Genomic DNA, 17223 nt, shown 5'->3' with positions numbered 1-17223 from the left:
ATAAACAAATTGCATAACTGGGGGCTGGTAGCATATAAATCGTCGAGTTTTTTTATTTTGCTTTTTAACACGTAGAATATATCTCGAGCCAGCTTATGTATACCACCGAACTAAATCTCTGCATCCTGTACAAGGTGAAACACTTGATAAGTTTTCTAATAAGACAATCACGATTTTCTAATGTAATCATCGCAACACTGCAACTTCGAAAGATATCCAATCCTCCTCTTTCATCCATAATTTCTCATGTCATAATTTCTGTGATTCAAAGAACTTGACGTCAGATTCTTAATAAAAAATAAAAAGAAAGAACATGAGGTCGGCAGTTATCCGTTGAATTACCCATCTCCACCCTGCACATTTCTATTATAACATCCTTTCGTTGGATTTTTTTTATTTTTTTATTAATTTACAGATATCTTAACTAATTAAATATATCTTAAAATTAACGATGATTTAAACTTTTATTATTTTTAAAAATATTATAATAAAACATTTTTTTTCATATATATATATATATATATATATATATATATATATATATATATATAAATGAAAATTTATTGAAAGGAAGGACCCGTCTAGTTATTGTTGAAACAGGGAATCGGATACGATTCCGTGTTTCTACCACGAATAATTATTGCAGAAACAGTTTTTTTTTTTCACCAATCATCTGAGTTTTATTTAAAAAAATACAATAATCTAAATACAATAATTAATTATTATCAAAACACCGAATAACATTATTGTTGAACATATATAGCTACCTGATCGATCCAAAACACGAAAGATTTTACTGGTCAACGAGCAAAGTGCTAGAAGAGAGCGTTCTCATTAACAAAACAGCTATTTATTGTTTATCCGTCAGCCCTGCATGCATTTTACGGCTTAGTTGTTGTTAATTAATCAAAGCAAAAAAAATATATTTTAGAGATAAGGAAATCGTAGCTGTTTCGCTGACAGTGTTATATAAAACAGTAGACATAGCACACTGATATATGAAGAAATTAAATAGTAAATAGACATGGATATGTACTGGGCAGATCACGCCATGGAAATACATGTTGTTTAAAGGATACCTAACTGAATGTTCGAAGGCAAATTGTCAGGCTGGTTTTTTATTTAATAAAATTTAAGACAACAACCGCACAACAAATATTAAAGGATTAGAAATTAGCTGGCATGTTTCCATTAGTTTTGTTTGCCCTGCTCAACATGGTATTCAAGGTTATTAATTCTGTTTTATTTCATCTGGAATAATCGAAACATTTCATATGAATTCAAAAAACAGAATAAAACGGAATAAATTTCATTTTATTTTAAATCTCGATCCGTTATGGATTTTTCAGCTAAATTCCGCTCGAAACGTTCCAGTTTCATTCCACATATTCCGTTCCGTTCTTGAAAAATCATTAAATCAAATTGAATCTTATTCAATTTAATTAATTAAATCACTCAATTATAAAAAGCTCTTTTTCATTACTACTTTCAATAACAATGATATTAATAATAATATTGAAAATTATTATTACTATTTTCATTAACAATGATATTAATTTTTTAAAATTAGATTTATCACTAATATATATGATTTATATTTAAGTTGTTTTTTTCTTGTTTATACTTTGTAGGAATTTGAGCAAAACAAGAGATGTTTTAGATTTCATTAGCCTTGATAACATTGACTTAACTTTATATTTAAAATATTTGTATTAAAACATTGTACTTTCATAATATTTTGATATTTTGTTTAAGTTGAATTACTTTAAGTTAAAGATCTATTTAATCTTGACTATTTAGAAATATTTTAAATTTTAAAATTATATTTGTTTGGCATTGTGTTTGTATTGCATAATTTATAATTAATTTATCTTGAATTTAAATTATATTTGTTGAATATATATAGATAAATAGTATGTTGAAATATTTTAAAACTAAAATATTTTATTTCAATTAAAAAAATAAAATATCTATCAAAACGGAATTTATAATATTGCTGGGTGCTAGGTTTCAACATGGTGTTCATTGGGCTTGAAGACATGGATCCTGGTGACATTGCACAGCAAGGTTTTAAAGATACGTGCGGTGTGGCTTATTTACACGGGCCGCTATATAAAAAAAAAAACAATTTCAGGCCTTGATTGGGAATTCTTGGGCGACCATATCCTGTATAGATGAGTTCAAACAATTTCATCCAATTGCTTACACTTGATTGCTTGCCCAAATATACAGGGGTAGGTATTGCGAATAACTTTACCCATTTAAGCTCATTTTGATGAATTTCATTTCTAATTTGGATTTCAGAACCTCAAGAAATTATGCAAAACGGTTAGATGGAAGTTTGGACTCGACGAAATGTAATGAGTTAAAAATATTTGGTTAAGGTTTTTATAAAAATTTTAACCAAGTGAAATGGATCACATGTTATACTAAAAGAATTTAGCCAACAACCAAGTCTAAATTTTTTGGGTTTGATAAACATACCGGATTCAAAGTATTTAAATTCAATCATTACTAAGTTTTAATACTATATACCAAAGCCTAGATTATCTCTTAAAATAAAAGTATTTAAAATATGATAAACTGTCATGTCTTTTCATCTAGAATAATCATTCGTATTAATATAATGATTTTCTCATGCTCATAGATGTATAAAAGGTCTCTTAAAGGATCTACTATACTTGCTGTTTCATTCCTATATATACAAGATATTTGTCTCTCATTAATATCGTCGAAAGTAAAGGACTTTCTAGTCCTTCCTTTCTCTAAAAACAACAGGGTTCAGGTGGTATAAATACTTTCTGAACCATTCAGGTAAGAGTTCATAACTTTTTATCCCGTAAGATTAACTCTTATATATTTCATATTATTAACTCACTTGAAACTCAAAAACAAATATCTTTATTTCTTAAATTTAAAGCTCTTTTAAGATATTTATTACCTTTTCTATACATATTAACTTTATCATTGGATGATCATTAAGTTTTCCTAAGATTGTCTTTACAGGCACTAAAGTTTTTACCATAAGTTTAGAATTTCTAAGACTAAAAAGACGAGATTCAAATAAACACATATGTATTTGGAACATCATTCGACCGCAGGGGGAGGGGCAGCATTTCACGAGTCTCCTCCATCATTCTAATTCTAAATTACAATCCAAGGTTACCTAACATCATTTAATAATCTATATTTTATATCATAGTTATTAAATCTAGATTAACTTGGCGGGTCAACTCGATGGCTGAACTAGTATGGGTAAGACAAAAGACTGAAATGAGTAAAAACCTGGCAAAACTTGGTTGACCTGCTGGGTTGACCCGTGACCCAGGCGACTCGACAAAACTCGGTTGGGACTCGATTTTTTTTTCAAATGTGTTTTTTCTCCTAGCCAAAAACCCATTTTTTTTTTTTAATTGGTTATTAACTCTTTTCAAAGTTCACTATATAAATACTAGAAGAATGTTTTATTTTTTCAATGTAGGATTTGAAACCCTTTAGTATATATACTTTATATTCACAAGAAAAAAGTTATATTTTTTTAATATGGGATAAAAAAACTTTTTAACTTAATATTTCAACTTAAAAAAATAACATACTAACATAATATCTTTTCAATGTGAGATAAAAAACCTTTGAAAATAATATTTTAAACTTCATTATTTATAATAGGTCTAATTTATATTTATATGGATTGTTTCTTAATTTTCATATGAAATATTAAAATTTTAAATATTTTTTTAATTTTTTTAGGTTGAATTGGATTAATTTGGGTCAAACCATGTAGCCCGGGATCCAATTCCTTGACCATGTCAACCCCGGGTCGGTTCGATAACCATGCTTTATACACAAAAAAACACAAACAAAAAAAAATTCTATACTCATTTTCAGCATGGATTATGAATTCCAGGTTCTCTGGTGACCACCTTGAAAAAGAAAATCTATCCACCTATAATATTGTTAGCCAGAAGTATCATGAGCTAATTTTCTTGATCTCATTCAAGTTATAAATTTATAGATTACCAGATTTTATAATGTGATCTTTAGAATTTAGATAATTTTTCAATTTCAATTTGAGAATTCACATATAATCCACTTCTCCTAGGCCCTAGGCACTTCCGTCGCTTCCCAAAACAACTTACGTGCGAGAAGACAATCCAATTTCAACAATCATCAAAAAACACTTCGCTTCGTACTTCGCCATGTCCACCACCAAAACCATGATCCCTCTCCTCTCCCTCCTCCTCCTCCTCTCTCCCCTCTCCACCACCGCATCAACCGCCGCCTACCCCACAATCCCGGGCACCATAGACACCTCAGTCTCCTCCTCCCAACCCGACAACCTGATTCCAATCCGCAACGAAATCTACGGCAATGGTAAAATCTTTGACATAAGTCACAGATACATAAACGATATGCCGGTTTGGGACTCTAAAGACGGGTTGGGAAAGTTCCTGTCTTTACCAGCAAGCATGAAAAATGGGTCTCTCGCTAACAACTCAGAAATGAAGTTACCTACTCATACTGGCACGCATGTTGACTCACCTGGACATGTTTTTGATCATTACTTTGATTCTGGGTTCGATGTTGATACTCTTGATCTTGAAGTCCTTAATGGTGATGTTAAAGAACAAAACTTGCTTGCTGGGTTTTGTTATCTCTATAATTTGATTACTTCTCCTTTGTTTTGCATTGGATTTCCATAAAGTAAGAAAAAAAATTTATTAACTTGATCGTGGGATTTTGTTGTTATAGGTCCTGCTTTGCTAGTGGATGTTCCAAGGCATTCCAATATAACTGGTATGTATTTTTGATACTTGAAATCAGAAACAAATTAGTATTTTCCTTGAACTTCTATTTTGGATTATGTAATTATGTTAAATTGCTAATAATGAACCTTAGGCAGAAGATCTGAAATTCAAGTCATACAATTTTGTGCCATTGCATTTGTGTGTGGATAATGTTTCTGAACATTTGTGCTAGTTTAATTACTGGGGTGAGAAAGATAATCTGGTTTAGCTTATTTTCGCTGGTAATTAATTATGGATTCATCTGATAAAACAATAAATTATGAGATAGTGGCTTAATAGCTCCCACAGTTTACCTTCCACACAATGGCTATTCATATGTAACCACCTCAATATATTGCCATATAAAGGCTTTAAATTTAGTGCTGGTAACTTCAGCCAGTAATAGTATCAGTAAAATTTAGCCAAGTATGTATCGCAAATTATTGCCATACTGCCCCTTCCCAGCAAAAAGCTGTAATCAGTATTTCTTTTAATTACTATTTTTTTATATGTCCTCTATGCTTTCCTCATCCCCTTCCTTTTCCATGGGGATTTAATAATACTGCATGATCTTGTAGCTGAAGTTATGAAGTCCTTACACATTCCAAAGGGAGTTCGTCGCGTGCTTTTCAGAACACTAAATACTGACAGGTGAACAGTTTCATCAACTTTTGTGTGGTACCATTATTTTCTTGAAGATACTTTTCTATTGTTATCTAACCATAAAAGGATTCCATCATTGGAGGTTAAGGAATTAATCAGATGTTGCTTAAGTAATTGTTATGGTGCCATAATTAGTTATTCTTTGAATTGTTTTTTGGTCTTGTTTAACTATTTTTGTATGGAAAGTGCTGTTTGGCGTATGGTTACTTTTTTTCCTGAAGTACTTCTCGTTATTTGTGCCTTTTCTTAGATAGCTTTTGAACTTCACACAAGTTCATTTACTAGCTCTATGGGTATGGATTATTTCGTGGGATTTCTATGTTATATTGGTTTATCCAGGGATTGCAAATCCTTAGAACTATCATTAAATTTTATTTTTTATTTAAATGCAACAATTTTAACTTGACAGTTTAAAAGCACATATCATCCTGTGTGATTTGAAGGGATTTATGAATCTTTTTTCTCCCTCTTAAGAAACCGTTACTACCCATGTCCTTCCATTTTTCTCTTACATTTTCTTTTCTCATTTTTCTTGGAGTTATATTCCATATAAGTCTTAAATGGATGTAAGTAATGATGATTTAGAGTGTGGAAAGTGGTTAATATCAAACTACCAAAGTGCATCGTAATGTGCTGATGTAAGTGATCTTAGACTTTACAAGGGGCATATGATGATGGAATTGAAAGATTTTGTAGTGGTGATGGAAGTTATAACATGTTAAACAGTTTGATAGACTCTGTTACAGCTACAAATTCTGTCCATTTTTAGTTTTCTCTAATTCAAAATGAGTGGATGTCATCGAGTTGCAGAGTCTTGTAGTCACAATTCATCTTTTTTCTCGCTGTTCTTTTTGCTGAATCTCTTCAGGATATTCACCATAATATCCTAACTTTTTTGCAGTGCAATGATAAAGATAGCGAAATGTCTCTTGCGTGAATTTTGATTCAATGAATGAAAGTTTCTAAATGAGTTTGGACTGTGTTTATGTTACTAACTCTAATTTAATTTCAGGCGGCTTATGTTCAAAAGGGAGTTTGATAGAAGTTATGTGGGGTTCACGAAGGATGGTGCAAAATGGTTGGTAGACAACACTGACATCAAGCTTGTTGGTAAGCTATATACTTTCGTCAGCAGTTTATGTTTTTCTTTTTTTTTGCTTGCTTGAGCATCTTTTATCTGTGTTGCTCGCAAAAAAAAACTTTAGTCTTCATGTTTCATGAGTGGGGTGGCGCGCAGTTCTTTGAATCAAACATTGTTGAATGAAATCGATTAACAATGGTGATAAATTATACTATAAAGACATCGTTTAATACATCCTTAGATGATTTTTTTGTTATACAAGTCAGTCCTCACCTTTTTGTGTGTTTTGGGTGTTGTTCACATTTATCACTTTTAATGGGTTCAAATTCATATGCTCTGTTTTTTCTTTCAAAACTGATATATAACCAACAAGATTTTCTGTTTCCTGATGCAGGAATTGATTACCTATCTGTTGCTGCCTGGAGTGATTTGATTCCATCTCATCTTGTCTTTCTAGAAGGCAGGGTATGGCAATTTTTTGTCCTATGATTATGGAATGTTTTCTTTTGAATATTTTTGTCAGTTTTTCCCTTAAAAACTTAATCTTGTCCACTAGATTTGAATTTCCATTTTCATTCACTTGGCTTGTATAGCAGAGAACTAAGCTGGGATTCTGGTACTTCAGAGGTTAATAGGACATTTTGTTTTCTGGAATTTTGAAAACCAAACCAGAATTTAAGTTCGATTTTTTTTTCCCTCCCAAGTCTTTAGATTTAAGACAAAAGGTTTGTTAGCGATCAACATTAAGCACTAACGGTGGTACTATGCTTTCAGGAAATCATCCTTGTGGAGGCTTTAAAACTGGATGACATCCAACCTGGAGTATATTCTGTCCATTGTTTACCCCTGAGGTTGTTTGGCGCCGAGGGATCTCCAATAAGATGCGTTCTCATCAAATGATAACATTCAGTGTTAGTTATTGATATCATCGCAAGACCATGCCAAACTGGTGCACGGGTTGTGCTTAGGCTAGAGCAGGAGACAGGCTGGTTGTAAAGTAACTAATAATTCGAAGACTCTCTATTAGGTTTATGGACGTATATGAACTTATTTTACCTTGAATGTTTTTTTCTTGAGATTTCATCTCTTACCATTCACCTGCGTTCATTTTTGCCTTTGCTTCCCTTATGGAGATACGTGAATGATAATGCCCTTTTGGGGAATCTGATTATTTCAAGGCACACTGGCCTTTGTAATGAACCCTAAAGAGATCCGGTTCTACTTATCTCTAACAATTGTTGAATGGCCATAAATGGAAGTTTGAGTGATCTGACTGATTAGAGGATGAGAATTAGAATAATGAGTGGTATATAATCATAGCGTGCAATCTTGGCCAGTCGTTTGGCTGTTAGGTAGTTGCATTTGATCTGAAAACAGGGGCTGGTTAAGATCTGTTTTCGATTGAAAGCAAAGCTTTTGGCATTTTTGTTATGATTCAAAAGTAAAACCATTCATCCAAAGATGCATTTTTAAAACTCAATTTCAATATATGAAAAACGATCAGTAACAAAGGATATGTCGCATTTTGGAGTTAATTGTGACGAGGGAGACACTCTCTTGTCTTCTTTCATGGATCCTTTATTCACACTTGTTCAATGCTGCTACCAGCTCACATGGCACAACAGGCAAGATACAATCTACCACAACAAAAGCCTACTGTTTATCCCACGTGAATTGTCTGGTCAGAAAGGATCACAAACAGAGGCCAGTGTGAGTGACCAACTTCATCTCACATATTTTAGCAGTTCCATTGTCTCTTCTCAGCACATTTTCCCAGCGAGCCCAAATCGCAGGCAGGTCATATTTGCCTAGCCTGTGTGCTGGTGTAATGATGAGGGAGATACATTCCTTTCTGATCAGGATTCAAATTTAGGCGGGCGCTTCATTGACTGGCAAGTGGCAACAGAAACCTTCCACGACCCAGGATCAGTGCTTGTATAGATTTTCTTTATGCTCAATTAGAAAAAACTCAATCACGCAGTTTTCTGGGCAGATTTGTTTTAGTCTTGTTCCTGGCGAGAAAGACAATACAACAACAAATTATATCAATGGTAGCATTAATGTGAGGCTGTGTTAGTAATTGATGATGCCACAATCAGTAATTCCTTGTTTGGAAATCTTGTTTGACCATCTTCACATGGCAAGTGCTAGTTGGCATTTGATTATTTTGTTGTGGAGCAGGCACTTCTCATTATCTTAATTTCATTTGAATAACTTTGAACTTCATACAAGTTTTTTTTTTTTAATGACATTAGTTTGTTCCTTCACTAATCGAAATGAAAGGAATAGCATGAAGTTCTGAACAATGCTGGCAGGTTAGTGTTGTCATGTAGCAATCCATCCTTTCTTCCACCATTTTTTCCGCTGAACTTCTTCTTCAGGATATTCTCAGTCATATTATGTCATACTTTTCAGACGAACGTGGGTGTGAGTGATCAACTTGATCACAGGCGTGCTGTATTGATGACTTTAGCAGAAATGCTTTTTCCTTGGTTAGTCTCGGGCTAGATAATTTGATTCTATGCAATCAAATAACAAAATTTAATCCTATCAAGCAAAATTGGCATAAAACTGAAGAAAAAACAAAAAAAAACTATGCATACAATACTATCAAATCAATGAACTTTATTGGGGAAAGAAAATCGGAACCTCCAATTGGAAATCTAAGTCTACAAGCAATCACAATTCACATATTTTTACTTCAAAGATTAAGGACTTTAATTAAATTAATTTTTTTAAAAATAAACTAAGGGGAAGGAAAGTTATTGTATCCCAAGGAAAAAAAAGCTTTATTTATTGTAAAAGTATAATAATAAAATTATAATTTAACCATTCAATTTTTGAATTAGATATTGAAGGTAAATTTACCATGACACAATTAATCTTTACAAATTATATGGGGTTAGATTGATTCTTTTTTTTTTTTTGCATAATAAAATTACTGATTTAATCATATAGTAAAAGAATATAATGCCTATTACTTTGCTCTCTTTAATTTTAAAAAACTTATTGGCGTGTGTGGACGGTCCCTGCACCGTTCGGACAATGTGTGTGAAGCTGTTCGACCACCAAACATTAACTTCTAGGATGACGTTTGAAAGATTTTGATATCCTCTATGTGATGACATAGTACGTGGACCTGATGAACCTCTAGTTTAGCGTCAACAATCATTTTTTTTCCTTTCTTATTCTTTCTCTTCTCCTCAAATTCAACATCAACTCCTTCAAAATTTTAGACAAGTTCCTTAAATTTATTTTTCCTTCACATTTGGTTTTGTCCTTTTAATTACTATTTTTATTTATTTTGAATAACCTATAAAATTACAAATGTTTTTCAATTTCATCCCCTTTTATCTTTTAATATTTCAAATTTGCTCCCCATTTTTTTTATTAATATTTCTTTTATTTTGAATAAGCTATAAAATTATTTTCTTTTTCAATTTCATCCCCTATTATTTTTTTAAAATTTTAAATTTTTTTTATTGCTATTTATTTTATTTGGGATTATTGTTTAGATTGTTTTTTTCTTACAATTTCATCCTCCATGGGTGTTTTTGATTAAATTTGATCCTTATTCTTTGTATTGCTATATTTTTTTCTTTGACAAGTTTTTTAATTGATATTTTTTCATGATTTTATTCTTAAAAATTAAATTGGCTATGAATTAAGCTTCTTGATTAAACCGAGTCAAGGATTTCTTGATTTATCTTAATTTTATCTTTAAATATTTAATCTATTTAAAATTGATCTTCCTACCTTTCTTTTTTTTTTCTTTTCTATTGGGTTATTCTAATATTGTATCATAGTAGCAAGGTTTGTGGGTTAACCTAAGTTGACTCAATTTTTGTTTTGTTTTTATGGGGTTAGTCTTGGGTTCATGACCATAGTATTTGGTTTCAAAGTTTTACGTGGATTGACTTTTTTTTGGGTCTTTTTTTTTTAAATTAATTTATTTTAATTTCATCTTTCAACATTTAATTTATTAGAAATTGATCTTCATACTTTTTTTTCCTTTTCTTTCTATTATGTAATCTTGATCCTATACTCATGGTCGCAAGGTTTGCGAGTTAACCACGATTGACTCATATATTTTTCCGTTGCTCTTTTAATTTTTTTTGTTGTTTTCATACTTCACATTAAGTTCTTCATTAATTAAGCTTCATGACTTTATTCAATTTGCTTTCAAACACGGTCATCTTGATATCACGACTAGATTAGAGATTTTGTAGCTTGACCTAGGGGGCTCGAATTGATTTTTCTTGAACTTTTTTATTTACTTTTTAAAATTTTTGTGATTCAGCATTTTATTTACTAGAGATTGAGCTTCCAATGTTTTTCTTTTCATTTTTCTTTATGTAAAGTTATTATATTCTCATTTAATTTATTAAGAATTGGTCTTTAATTTTTTTTTTCTATATTTTTTTTATAAAATTATTCTAATCTTATGTCTATAGTTGTAAAGTTTTCGAGTTAACCTGATTTAACTGATTTTTTTTCTAGTTTCACCTATCAATATTTAGTTGTTTAGTAATCCGAGTAAACTCAAGTTAGGTTCTTTTGATTTTTTTTAATTATAATTTTTTTGTTTTATTTAGTATTATTGCATTTTTTTAATCATATTATTTAACCTCAATTTTCTTTTAATATTTCTTTTTACATTCAATTTTTTTTTATAGACTGGCGGTCGAGAACGGGACACAAATCTAGTAACATCCAACACGGATTGGTTGTCAAAATAATTAATGTCATAAGGTTGTAGAAATAAACCACTATATGATTCAAAATATAATATAAAATATTATAAATAACTTGTAGCGTTGCTTCTTCTCTACAACCACAGGTATTCCCATCGTAATCTTTTAGATATATACAGTAACTTCAACTCAATTTTCGGTGATTTCAATTGTCATTTGAGTAGCTAAGGCCAAAGCCATGGCATCCCTCCTCTTGTTACTGCTCCTGTCTCCCCTCTGCACCACCGCAGCCTCCAGCGGCGCTTACCCCACCATCCCTGGCAGCATGGACACCTCTTTCCCCGCTTCACAAGACAGCAAACTTATCCCAATCAGGCGTGAGGTGTATGGTGATGGGAGAATATTTGACATAACCCACAGGTACACAAGCGACATGCCGTCCATGGGATCAGAAAATGGGCTGGGTCAGTTCCTGAGGCTCCCTGAAAGCATGAAGAATGGGTCCTTCGCCAACATATCGGAGATGAAGTTGATCACTCATACTGGCACACACGTCGATGCACCTGGACATTACTATGATCATTACTTCGATGCTGGGTTTGATGTGGACACTCTTGACCTTGAAGTACTTAATGGTAATGAAAATATTCTTATACTTACCTATATAGTTGTGGTGTTTTGTTGGTTTAATCCTGTTTTTTTCTTCTCTCTTGTTAATGGGCTTGTGGAAAGGAATAAGGTTTGTGTATGGTAGATGGTGCGTCTATATGAGAACCTGATCGATCTTGAAATTGTTGTTTCAATAGGTCCTGGACTATTAATTGATGTTCCAAGGGGGACGAACATAACTGGTATGTTTTCCACTTTGTTCTCCGTGCATATTTTATAGTATAAATACAAACTCAGAGAATTCTCAACCCTTTTCTACCGTAGTTTTATCAGCACTGGTTTTTCTTTCTTAATTTTCTCAATGTCCTTTCTTCGGCTCTTTTACGGGTCAACAGTAGGTTTTTTTCTCTTCCTCTGTTTTTTCCCCAGGATTTATTCAACAGAATTGTCTATTTTGTACAGCTGAAGTTATGAAGTCCTTACATATTCCCAAAGGAGCTCGACGTGTTCTTTTCAGGACAGAAAATACCGACAGGTAATTCTATTTGGGTTGATGTATTCATTGGCTTAAAAAAAAATGATGATTAAATTAAAAAATATAAAATTATATATTAAAATATGAGAGAATAAACAGTGAGGTCAATGCACTATAAAAACACAACACCATTTAGATTATAGATAATTAAATTGTCAAGAAACTCTAATTGGATTAACTTTAAATATAAATAATTTATATATTAATAGTATACGAAACTGTTTAAATAATATACTAAATCAACCTCAATTACACGGTAAAAAATAAATCTAAAAATAACAAGAAAAATAAAAAATTAATCCAAAAATAATAAAGAAGTAATGAAAATTCCAAAACATAAACTTCCAAGCAATACTTGGGCATGAAAACGACTTTAGTCGGTGCTAACTAGCTTATTATTATTTTTTTTAATATAGACCCGAGTATGTCGAACGTGCTTACAAAATTTCAGAGTAATTTAGCATTTGAATTAAAAATTATGCTCGTTTTTATTATTTAACTGGTTTGATTAGTTCAAACTTTTTTTAGATTTATAACTCTGATGGTATATAAATTTACCTATCAAACGTTATGCATGAATTGATACGCCTTTTGCGTCAAAATGAATGCTTTATATAGAAGGGATCATCTCATGCTTCAATCAAGGATAAAAAAACTTCTTATGAGTGCATCAATCCATAGCCTAAATGGAGCCTGAAAACTTCGTATGGTAAAACTTTCGATTAGTTTCATGAGTTTTCCATGGAAAAAATTGTGAGGTCAATATGCTGTAAGAACCTCAAATACGGTGGGGGCTGGCCGAGACCATTAGATTGGGTATGCTGATTGCTGATCTGCGTCATAGCTATTTATTTACGTATCTGATAACTAAAATTTCAGGCGACTTATGTTCAAAAATCAGATCGATACAAGCTTTGTGGGATTTACAACGGATGGAGCAAAATGGTTGGTAGACAACACTGACATTAAGCTTGTTGGTAAGCTACTAACCTTCTTCAATCTAGCACTTCTGTTCTTTAGCTATGTTTTTCTCAAAACTTCTATGCATATGTTCTTTTTCAATGTAGGAATTGATTACTTAGCTGTTGCTGCTTGGAGTGATTTGGTTCCAGCTCATCTTGTCCTTTTGGAAAGCAGGGTGAGACTAATGCAGTGTAAAGTAATTAAATGATGTTTAATTTTGACTAGCATGTTGGAGCACCTCTTCATGTTGATTAGAAGCGATTATTTAAGCTTCCAGCCGTTTAATTTGGATTCTTCTGTTAAGCCACCTTCAGAATTTCGATAGTCTTCTCCGCCACAGTAGAAAGTCACTTTCGATTTTGTGATGATTAGAGAACTAAATTAATTAAGGTGGTATTATTGGTATCTACGAGCTAAAAATTTATTTTCTGTAGAAGCAATTGGCCTGATTTCGCTTTTTATCTCCTCAGTAAAAAAAAAAAGTTTAAATTGTTTGCTCTCGAGGAAAAGAATGTGTTGGAAATCAACATCCCAAACTAAATATGCCTAGTATGTTTCAGGAAATCATCATTGTGGAAGGCCTAAAACTCGATGACATCCAACCTGGTGTGTATTCTATCCATTGCTTGCCTATAAGATTGCTCGGTGCCGAAGGATCACCAACGCGATGCATTCTCATCAAATGATAACTTTATATTGTAAGTTTCTGGCATCTAAAGTACTGATTCCAAACTTGATCGTAATTTTCTAAATTATCTGTCAAAGATAAATCCAAGCTTTGTGCCAGTGACATGTACATTTTTGTTTGTTTCATATACAATTAATGGATCTTTCTGAAATAAATTCTGTACCATGGCATATTAACTTTTATTTACTGCCTAATTTCTTGGAGAAAACTACTATGGTATCAGCCCAGGGAGGTATCGAGTAGAATCAGATGGTACTAACAGCCGACCATCCTTGTGCCTCCTAGGACTCTTGACCATGGTATAGATAAGACAATAATAATATATTTTGAGTTCTCTGTTTTACGATTTATGAATGTGCTTAATGCTATATGTAATTAGATATAGTAATTCATATATCAAAATTAGCTTACCAAGAAATTATACTTATTATTAGCAGGGTATATCGATTGTTGTCCAATGATAATAACATGTTCGAAGTTGGCTTACAAATCTTAATTATCTTGTCTTTCGCTTGATTCCGAATTTGTTTTTGTCTGAATTGTCCACAATACAACAACCAAAACTTACTACCAATCATTTATCTGACCACAAATCCAGCTTGATGACAAGTAGTTTGGTATCAGGAAAATGAAGCAAACCAGTGGGTTCCATTTGTTCCGAATCTATTTTCCGAGCCAGCGAAGGACATCAACTAGTGTGCTGTTTTACCGACAAAACCCGGTAGAGGAAGGATTGCTCAAGGCACAAAAAGAAAAACTGAAGCAATGAACCCATTGCAACCTGTTAAATATTCAAGAATTTGTTAACCTTTGCTGCATGCATGAAGCCGTGAATCCATCGGGACATTTGTTTCGTTCTCTTTTGCATCTTGGTTGGTGGTCGCTTCTCATGTCTCTGGATACCTAGAAATGCAGGTGGCAACAAAAGTTACACGGCGGAAACCCCTCCTTTTCTCCCTCTACCTTTTCTTTTCTTTTCTTTTCTTTTTTAACAATCTCAAATTTAATTATTTTTAGGAGCCCAAATAATTATGAATATAGACGTGCAAGAGCTAAATTTCATAGTTTTATTTGTGCTTTCACCCCTCAATTTTATTTTCTGTGCCGACTACATATTTGTTGAAGGAACCATAATGGATAGAAGAATGGATTTACAATTGTGTTGAGATTTCAAGAGATAAAGTTATTGGGTCTCTTATAAGAGAGCCTTGAGATTTGACTGTAGTCTGTTGTGCATACTGGACCAAAAGCAAACACAAATAAAACACAAACAAGCAGATTTTACGTGGTTCCCCAAAACCGGGTACGTCCACGGAGGCAACAGATTGTATATTAATGGAGGAATGATACAAACACTCAACTCAACCCAATACAACCCCACAAAACCCAGTGTTTCACTCTTACACTCTTTTCTCTCAAATCTGTTTTGTCTTCCTCTGCACACTTGCACTCTCTCTACACTTCACTACTCTGCACTCTCTCCCGTCTCTCTCTTTATAGGTGAATGGAGAAGCATTGACAGCAACCCATGTGCAGAACCAACTACTACAATGACAAAAGTCATGGTGGTTGGAGAAAGGTTGACAAAAATGTTGACAATTGCTACAAATCTCCACCTTGGCAAGATTTTTCCATCCAATCCTCGTGATCAATCAATGCTGCCTCTAACGCGCCATATGGCGCTGCACCCTGAAGGTGCTCAACATCGAGAGATGTTGACCAAGTCCAAACAATGTTGGAACTTGATCCCTGAGACACATTTTGTGAGCATGTCAGCTGGATTATCTGCAGTACCAATCTTCTGTAGCAGAATATCCCCTTCATCCACAATTTCTCGAATAAAATGAAATCGAACATCGATGTGCTTGGTGCGGGAATGATGAACCTGATTCTTTGCAAGACAAATAGCACTTTGACTATCACAATGGACATCCACGTGCTTTTGAACAATTCCCAAATCTTCAATCAACCCATGTAACCAAATAGCTTCCTTGAAAGCTTCCGTTACTGCCATATACTCTGCCTCAGTTGTTGACAAAGCTACTATTGATTGTAACATTGACCTCCAACTTACAGGCCCTTTAGCAAGTGTAAACACATAGCCTGTTGTGGAACGGCGCTTGTCTAAGTCACCAGCATAGTCCGAGTCGACATAACCAACTAAATTTTGTCCGAGTCTATCATCCCCCTCAAACTTCAAACCAATATCAGTTGTGCCATGAATGTACCGTAAAATCCACTTAACTGCCTGCCAGTGACCCTTTCCCGGATCATGCATATACCTGCTCACAATACTGACAACATGTGAAATATCTGGTCTCATACAAACCATTGCATACATTAATGCACCAACTGCATTTGCATAAGGAATTTGAGCCATCTGTTTGCGCTCTTCCTCTGTGTGTGGAGACATTGAAGCACTTAGCTTAAAATGAGGAGCTAAAGGTGTGCTTACAGGCTTGGTCTTACCATCTACCCCAAATCTCTGTAGAATTTTCTTCAAGTATTGGGTCTGTGTCAAACAGACTGTGCCTTTTCTTCTGTCTCTCTGAATCTCCATGCCAAGAATCTTCTTAGCTTCTCCAAGGTCCTTCATTTCAAACTCAGTTCTTAGTTGAGCTTTCAGTCTATCAATCTCCACCTTGCTCTTCGATGCGATCAACATATCATCCACATATAAGAGCAAATAGATGAAAGAACCATCAAGAAGTTTGCGAAAATATACACAGTGATCAAACTGACTCCGTGTGTATCCATGTTCTGCCATGAACTTATCAAATCGCTTATACCACTGGCGAGGAGATTGTTTCAATCCATACAATGACTTCTTCAGTTTACAAGCCCAATTCTCTTTCCCAGTGACTTTGAAACCATCTGGCTGAGACATGTAAATTTCCTCTTCCAAATCTCCATGTAGGAAGGCAGTTTTCACATCAAGTTGGGCTAACTCCAAATCAAACTGTGCAACCAAGGCTAACAGAATACAGATTGATGAATGCTTAACAACGGGAGAGAATACCTCATTATAATCTATCCCCTCCTTCTGAGCATAGCCTTTTGCTACCAATCTTGCTTTGAATCGGATGTTGTCTTTTCCAGGATTACCTTCCTTCTTAGCATATACCCACTTGCAACCAATTGTCTTCTTTCCTTTAGGGAGTTGTATCAAATCCCAAGTCTGATTCTTGTGGAGAGATTTCATC

General features: G+C 33.4%; 2 protein-coding genes across 4 annotated transcripts; both read left to right on the top strand.

Moving 5' to 3' along the window:
• The first annotated feature begins 4041 nt into the window (after positions 1–4041).
• Positions 4042–7624, top strand: LOC133690870 (cyclase-like protein 2). Its single transcript, XM_062111138.1, has 6 exons — positions 4042–4614; positions 4753–4797; positions 5366–5438; positions 6463–6560; positions 6926–6996; positions 7306–7624. Exons 1-6 carry the CDS (start codon positions 4200–4202, stop codon positions 7429–7431), a joined length of 828 nt encoding a protein of 275 aa, XP_061967122.1. The 5' UTR covers positions 4042–4199; the 3' UTR covers positions 7432–7624.
• A 3705-nt stretch (positions 7625–11329) lies between these two features.
• On the top strand, positions 11330–15236 carry LOC133684393 (cyclase-like protein 2). Of its 3 annotated transcripts, none has more exons than XM_062106831.1 (7): positions 11330–11860; positions 12032–12076; positions 12297–12369; positions 13249–13346; positions 13437–13507; positions 13893–14030; positions 14645–15236. In XM_062106831.1, exons 1-6 carry the CDS (start codon positions 11464–11466, stop codon positions 14016–14018), a joined length of 810 nt encoding a protein of 269 aa, XP_061962815.1. In that variant the 5' UTR covers positions 11330–11463; the 3' UTR covers positions 14019–14030; positions 14645–15236. The 3 variants fall into 3 exon arrangements, with proteins under 3 accessions (XP_061962815.1, XP_061962816.1, XP_061962817.1); XM_062106832.1 differs by having other exon boundaries at positions 14634–15236; XM_062106833.1 differs by having other exon boundaries at positions 14619–15236.
• Positions 15237–17223: the final 1987 nt, after the last annotated feature.

The sequence above is a fragment of the Populus nigra genome, chromosome 1, assembly GCF_951802175.1.
Source record: "Populus nigra chromosome 1, ddPopNigr1.1, whole genome shotgun sequence".
NCBI lineage: Eukaryota > Viridiplantae > Streptophyta > Magnoliopsida > Malpighiales > Salicaceae > Populus > Populus nigra.
The sequence above is the reverse complement of the archived record's forward strand: the minus strand, read 5'-3'. Positions and strand labels throughout refer to the sequence as shown.

Excerpts from the sequence above, each read along its gene's own strand:
- LOC133690870 (XM_062111138.1), top strand. The coding sequence starts at position 4,200 with ATGTCCACCACCAAAACCATGATCCCTCTCCTCTCCCTCCTCCTCCTC. Across the intron at positions 5,439-6,462 it reads AGAACACTAAATACTGACAG|GCGGCTTATGTTCAAAAGGG; the intron begins GTGAACAGTTTC and ends ATTTAATTTCAG. Across the intron at positions 6,561-6,925 it reads CACTGACATCAAGCTTGTTG|GAATTGATTACCTATCTGTT; the intron begins GTAAGCTATATA and ends TTCCTGATGCAG.
- LOC133684393 (XM_062106831.1), top strand. The coding sequence starts at position 11,464 with ATGGCATCCCTCCTCTTGTTACTGCTCCTGTCTCCCCTCTGCACCACC. Across the intron at positions 11,861-12,031 it reads TGACCTTGAAGTACTTAATG|GTCCTGGACTATTAATTGAT; the intron begins GTAATGAAAATA and ends TTGTTTCAATAG. Across the intron at positions 13,347-13,436 it reads CACTGACATTAAGCTTGTTG|GAATTGATTACTTAGCTGTT; the intron begins GTAAGCTACTAA and ends TTTTCAATGTAG.